Source organism: Falco biarmicus, chromosome 10 (genome assembly GCF_023638135.1).
Source record: "Falco biarmicus isolate bFalBia1 chromosome 10, bFalBia1.pri, whole genome shotgun sequence".
NCBI lineage: Eukaryota > Metazoa > Chordata > Aves > Falconiformes > Falconidae > Falco > Falco biarmicus.
Window position 1 is genome coordinate 2,041,434 of NC_079297.1, and position 6,653 is coordinate 2,048,086.

At 49.1% G+C, this 6,653-nt stretch overlaps 1 protein-coding gene across 1 annotated transcript; it reads right to left on the reverse strand.

The window, feature by feature from the left end:
• Positions 1-212: 212 nt before the first annotated feature.
• Positions 213-3,969, reverse strand: LOC130156264 (perilipin-3-like). Its single transcript, XM_056354600.1, has 7 exons — positions 3,832-3,969; positions 2,890-3,085; positions 1,979-2,061; positions 1,491-1,746; positions 1,103-1,302; positions 852-980; positions 213-739 (listed from the first exon to the last, which is right to left on the reverse strand). The coding sequence occupies exons 1-7, from the start codon at positions 3,901-3,903 to the stop codon at positions 329-331; spliced, it is 1,347 nt and encodes a 448-aa protein (XP_056210575.1). The 5' UTR covers positions 3,904-3,969; the 3' UTR covers positions 213-328.
• Between the last annotated feature and the right edge of the window lie 2,684 nt (positions 3,970-6,653).

Genomic DNA, 6,653 nt, shown 5'->3' on the forward strand with positions numbered 1-6,653 from the left:
TTCCCAGGAGAGTAGCAGGGCTTACCAGCTGTAAGCCCTACTGCACCACTGGCTACTTGCTGTTCCTGCATTCCACACTGCACTGTCCCAGCATCAAGGACTGGATGACTACGGTTCACATCTGTTGAGCAGTGCCCACTCTTGCCATCTTTCTCCAAGAGACACTAGAGACAGTAAGTATTTTTGCCTGCAGTAGTTTTATTTTAAGTAGTTATGACCCATCACAAGCAGCTTTTAGGAAGCCAATTCCTTACATTGTATACTAGCTGAGGGTTTAAGACCAACAGCAATCATCAGTGTTGGTTTTTTTGGGGTGTTTTGTTTTTTTTTACATGAGGGTGGTAGAGGCCTCATGATGCCCTGCTCCTGCTGCCTCTATCTCCTTCTCCTGCAAAGGTTCATCCTCCTGCAATGTTTCCTCCTCCTCCCTGGGGCAGAAGGGTCCTACCAGCCAGGACAGAGGTATGTTGCTCTTCAGGTAGTCTAGCAGCTCCTCCATGTACTCCTGGATCACAGCCAGCTTCCTCTGGCTCTGGGTCAAGACACTGCTGGACAAGTCCTGGAGAGAGTTTGCTGCCAAGAAAGCAGTGTGAAGCTCCTCTATGGCTCTAAAAGATTGTTTCACCTTATCCTGAAGGTTTGAGGGAAGGCCTTGGATCACAGACACTGTTCTACAACAGGTGATTTGCAGGTGCTGTGTGATAGTGCATGCCATGAGCAGGGCCAGAGACTCCAGCTCCTGGAGGAGGCAGGAAGGGCAAGATCAGGGAGTTAGAGAAAGCCAACACCACAAAGATTGAAAAAGTCAGGGGGATGCCCAGAGCCCTTTGCTTCTCTCCCCAGGGAGATACCTCTGGCTCTGCAGAACTTTCATGTCCACTCTCTTGGGAAGACTTCATACCCCAGTCCAGCCACATCTGGTGTAGTTTCTTCTGCCCCTCCTGAAGCTTTTGATTAAATCCCTGCTTCAACACCTCAATCTGTGGCAGGGGAAGATCAGAGCATCAAGACAGACAAAACAGCATGGCTCCATCATAGTACTGAAGTTGAAGCCAAGCCAACAATTCTGTTCCCTCCTTCCAGGAAACCAGGCTCTACCTACCAGTTCAATGACACAGTGAAGCTGTGTGAGGGCCTCCCGCATGCCCTGCCAGACCTGCTTCAGTTTGGCTGTTGACTGCAAGTAGGCAAACGGGCGAAGTTCGTCAGGGAGAGACCCCAGCCGCACAAAGTACCTCCTCTTCTCCTGCTGCTGCTCCACAGACATCATGTCTGCACCGTCCTCAGATGCTGCCAGTTTGGCTGAGGAAAGAGACAGTATCTGTAAGTGGCTGACCAGAGTAAACAAGTATCAGGAGACCTCAGACTAGGAGCCTCCAGCATGGCATTTCCCATTAGCCCTTTTCCAGAGTAGTGGGGTGAGGAACGGGGCCGACTGTCCCCAGTTTGATGGCTCCCGTTACAAATAGTCACCTATACCATTTCCTTACCTAGTTCCTCATTTCCAATAGGAAGGGAGTTGTCTTCTGCTCTCCCCAGCACAGCTTCTGCTCCACTTACAGCCCTCTGGCCCACTCTGGAGTCCATAGCCATCCCCACACTGCTGGCCACTGCAGATCTGGCCGCCTCCATGCCACTCTCCAGAGTCTCCTTTGTTACACCCATCACCTCTGCCACTTTGCTGCTCACAGCACCCTTTGCATCAGCCACTCTGGATGATACCAGCTCTTTTGTGTCAGAGATAATCTGTGGAAGAGAAAGTTTATGTCAGATAAGGGATTGGGTTATGCAGTACACTACAATTCTGAATTGCACCAGGAGGATGATTAGCACAGTGTCTACAAAGTATTTACTCCTGTAGGGGTTTGTACCATGTGCCTGGCAGTAGTTTGTTCCTCACACAAGAGCCTACTTCACTTCCACAGTTAGAAACCCTGCCCCTCTGCCACCCAGGGACAGCATAGCCTTTGATTCTTACCTGTTCCACTGGCTTTTGAAGGAGTTGGAGTTTTCCACCTAGTTCATCCAGACACTTGGAGGCATGCTCACCTGCTGCAGCAACTGAAAAAGAAGTGTCAAAACTTGTTTTTCCTGCAGTTCCATCTCAATTTCTACCTTCCCAAACATGCTGCTCTGCAGGGAGCCTAGATCAAAGCTGCGATTCAGATCGCCACACCAGGTGTGTTGAAAACAGAATTTGTAGACAGCTCATCTTTGTTCCCTCAGATCTGTTCACTTTGGCAGCAGCCACTTCCCACTTCCATAGACATGCCACCTACATGGGGTCCCTCCTGCAGCTTCTTGAGCCCTCAACTAACTAGATGCACAGTCCCCATCTCTGCCCAAGCCCCCACATTCCAAGGATCACCCAGCTGACAGGAGGGGGGATGCTCACTCTGGGCTTAGAGCAAACTCAGGCCTGACACACCAACTGTTCCATCAGACACTTGTTGTCAGGTATAGCCCTTATCTCTCCAGGAGTTTAGAGCTTCTTCTCAGATGCCCCAGTCATATCCTTTAAGGGCCATGGCAAACAGGACCTTTAGATGTAAGAGTCCAAAAGGCAGCTTTTTCCTGTAACCACCATCAGCTTGTAGGAATCCAACTATAAGCACCTGCTACCTAATACTTTGGACCTTGTAAGATCACTTTTAGGGAAGTCAACATCAGAGACAGGACCTGGTCCTCCAGGGAATAACTCTCCGTCACACTACTTGGACTAGGACTGAGCTTTTTTTTTTTTTTTGCCTTACTTTTAAGCCAGGAGTTGTCCTTTTAGTATGGTGATGGAGAGGTGCATTTCTACATCCTAGGACTCCTTCCAGAGCTGGAAGGAGCCAGAGAACCCCTCACAGGCAGGTGCAAACCTGCCCTTCCACAGGCGATTACCATGAGGTTCCAGTGTAGTCAGAACTGGTTGCATGCAGCTGGCTGTGGCTTCAGTCACACTCTTCACTCCTTTCTCTGCTGCATCACACAGAGATCCGATGTAGGGGTGGTTCACCTTTGTCGAGGCATAAACCGCAGAAGCCATGTCACAGGCAGAGCTGACCAAGGTCATGTTAGCCACCTGGTTTACTGCATCCTAGAAGATGAAAAAAAGCCATGAAGCTTGCAAACATGACCCTGAGCTTCCTACACAGTTTTGCTCCAAACCTTCCTGTTCAAGTCACCTAACCTGGTTAGGAAGCAAGGCTTGCTTTGCTTGGCCACTTGCTTTAAATATCTACAGCTCAGTTGTGAAACAAGCTGCGGAGCACCGACACTTATGGCTGGCCCATTCTAGAATGGTCTTCCTCTAGCACAGTGCTGCCCAAGGGACAGCTGAGTCCATGGGCAACCTCAGTACCCATATCCAGCTCCAGTGCCTTTGGTATGGCTATTGAGCAAGCTAATACCCTGGGAAAAGCTTCCAACAGGGTCAAACAAGTTTTAAGTTGACAGACTTTACACTAGTCTGCAAGAAGCATGCTGCTGGTCATGGGAGCACAGCAAGTGTGGCAGGTTTCAGGGCTGCTGAAACATGGAAGCCTTTCCATAGAAGCACCGCCTGCAGCAAGCCAGGATCTTCACTACAGAGGTAGAGAAAGATATCTCCTAGCCAAGAACCAGGCTGTTTTGCTTAGCCTAGGAGGCTACCTGCAGGGTCTTCAGGCCTACTCTTTTGGCTGTGCTGTCTCCCAAGTTTCCAGAGAAGCTGTAAGGCACAGCTTGAGCCGAGGACACGCACCTCCCTTTGTAGAAGCTGAGCTTCCCCAACCACAGCAGGGCCACCCCCACACACTGGCACCCAGGAGCTGCCACCCCTTACACCTCACATGGAGCACCTACCTGCTGCTCCTCTTCCTGCACCTCCAGGGAGGTCTTGGCAGCTTCCTCTTTGTCAGGTATAGCTGAGGCCATTGCAGCTGAAATGCAAGTAGCACCATGGGGTTAGGAAAAGAAAAGCAGCCAGTGAGCCTCCACAGGAATTCCCCTTCCAGGGGACACCCCTCTCTAAACTCATTAGAGGGAGAAGTTTCTTTACTACCCATGGAAGTAAGACCCCTAAAAACAAGCCTTTTCCCATGACAGAAAGAAGAAATCTCTGTTACTTGCAAAGCCACCTGGTACTTATGTTTCACGTAGTTTATGAAAGTCAGATAAATGAGAACAGAGTCTTTGCTTGCCCAGACAAGTTCTCAGAGACATCATAGGACTTATTACCAGTAAGCTTAGAAAAGGCACTGGGTACCTCCTTCTTCCCCACTAAGGCTTCGAGGAAGTCTTGCACTAGAAAGATAGTGACAACAGAACCAGTGAGGAAAAAAAATAATCAGCTCAAGAAGCTTCCCTACTGCTGTTAGTATGCCCCAGCCAGAACCAGCTTTTCACTCCAAACCAGCACAGGCTGCATCTAACCTTTGCAGACAGGACCACAAGCAACCTTATGCTAAAACTAATTCCATTCTATAATTAAGCCAAGTAAGAAACATCTAAATGTGAACCAGGAATTCATAGAACAATTGCAACCTTAACACCTGAAAACTCTTCCAAAAAAAAAAAAACTTGAAAACAGTACCTTTTCACCCTGTTGAAGAGAAGCAAAGAAGCACCAAACACCACACTCCATCAACCCCACTCTGACTCTTTATACTGGCTGGGGCAGTGGGGCGAGGCAGGACCCCCAGTGACTGACAGCTCTGGGAAGCAGCAGAAAGGAGCCTGTCTCTGTCCTGGCCAATTAGAGGTGGAATGAGCCAGAGATGGGCCCTGCTGTGGCTCATTAATTACTCTGTGATCAGGCACACCTGATCACACCCTGTTTCTCAGGGGCACATTTAATGGTAAACCCAGTGTTAGAAAAAGGGAAAAAAAAAAACCACTTTTGAATGACCTTGGCTGCACAAAGATCACAGTGTCATGCATTTTTCTGGATAATGAGTTTGGATGCTTGTGAGGCTGCAAAATAAGCCTGTTGTAATGGACATGAAACTGCTGGCAAACGTGATGCTGGAGGCTAATCCAGTAAATCTATAGGTTTTGACATATCATCTCTCATCAGAGCTTGCCATCACCGTAATAAAGAACACGAGAGCAATCAGAGTCTAAATCCCTCTGTATGCTCCCTTGTATTGTTTCTGCAAAAGAGGAAAAATATCCTCCAAGTACGAACTGTCCTCCAGACAAGCCCTGAAGCAGAGGTAAACACCACGTCAGAGAATCCATCATCTCAGAACACCTTGAGGAAGAAGCAGTGTTTGTGCTGTTTGCCTTGAGGTCTATCTTTCACTTTCTGTTTTGGACTGTGACAGCAGCATCCCTGAAATACATCATCCTCCTGCACAAGGAGCCGTGCAGTGGCTCCCACTGCTCCTCACATCCCCAGCCAGGAATGCCACATGTGCCGCAGAGGCGTCTATCAGGGGGAGAGCCTAGGCTGAGTCGTAGGATGTTGAATGGAGGAGTTAAGGTGAGTAGGTCCTCCACTTAGAGCTCTAGGTAAGGCTTTGGGTGATCAGACCCATAATGGTTCATTGCCTCATACAGGGCCCTTGGTGTCCTGAGCTGTTCATGCAGTCTTCTCTGCCTGAAGTGAGTCTCCTGAGGATGTTTACATGAGAAATTGGATTTTGAACCTATGGAAATGGGAGCTACCACTGCTTCCAACCATCTTTCAGAAGATGAGCTTCCTTGGGCTCATTAGTAGAGCACAAGCCTTCAGAGGACCCTAGCCTCGCTCAGGACGGGGGCTACTTCTGCTGTTCCACAGCCACCAGTACACAGGAGCAGTGAAGGACTGATCCCAAAGCCCTGCAGGTTTCCCAGAAAATAAAGAGGCATCAATGTTTCTGCCCCTGGCCTGTGCTTGAGCTGCTGTGCAGTTGAAGATCTCCCTCATAGCTCCCCTTAGCTGCCATCAGAGGCAAGAAGTTACAGTCACAAAGAGACGGGTGCATTGGCTTGGCAGCACCTGGGCTCCTGCAGAAAACCTCTCAAAACCACGCTGACTTCCAAGGAACTGCTGCTACCCTCTCTTGCACCCTCCCATTGCCATATGTTTTTCACAGCTCTTTTTGAAAGCGGAATGTTTTGCTAAGCCCCCTTGGCAGGAGAAATCTCACAGAGAGGTAGGGAAGAGCAAGCAATTTTGTGTTACGGGTCTGCTGCTGTTAGTCACCAAGAGGCATGTCCTAGTGTTTTGTGTCACGGGGGGAACAGAGCCTGGAAATTGCTGTTCAGATCCTTTGTAGGACTGACTGGGCCTTTCTGTCTCGGGAAGATGTAATGAGTGTGATAGCTGTCAGCCTGCTGCGGAGCTTAGTGTAATTGCTGTACAGCTGGGTTTCAACAGCTGAGTAGTTACGGTGATAACCACCCCTGCTGCCGACGCTGCATGGCACCTGTGTTTTAAGGAAGGTGAAGACCAACAGTCCAAAACAAAGGGAGACACTGCAAAAATCAGAGGAGGGAGTTTCTGATGCCAGGGATTACCCACAGCAAACTTATTGTGGTTTAACGGGTAATGTTTTTTCCTCTCTTTTAGCAGGGCTGAAGAAAGGGGAAGTAAAGATGTGAAGCGGTAGCCAGTGTGGGCGTTAACTGCCATTTCTCCTGTAGTCCACACAGTTAATGCAGAGACTAGAAAAGCTGATGGTGGTGAGCTGAGGTGG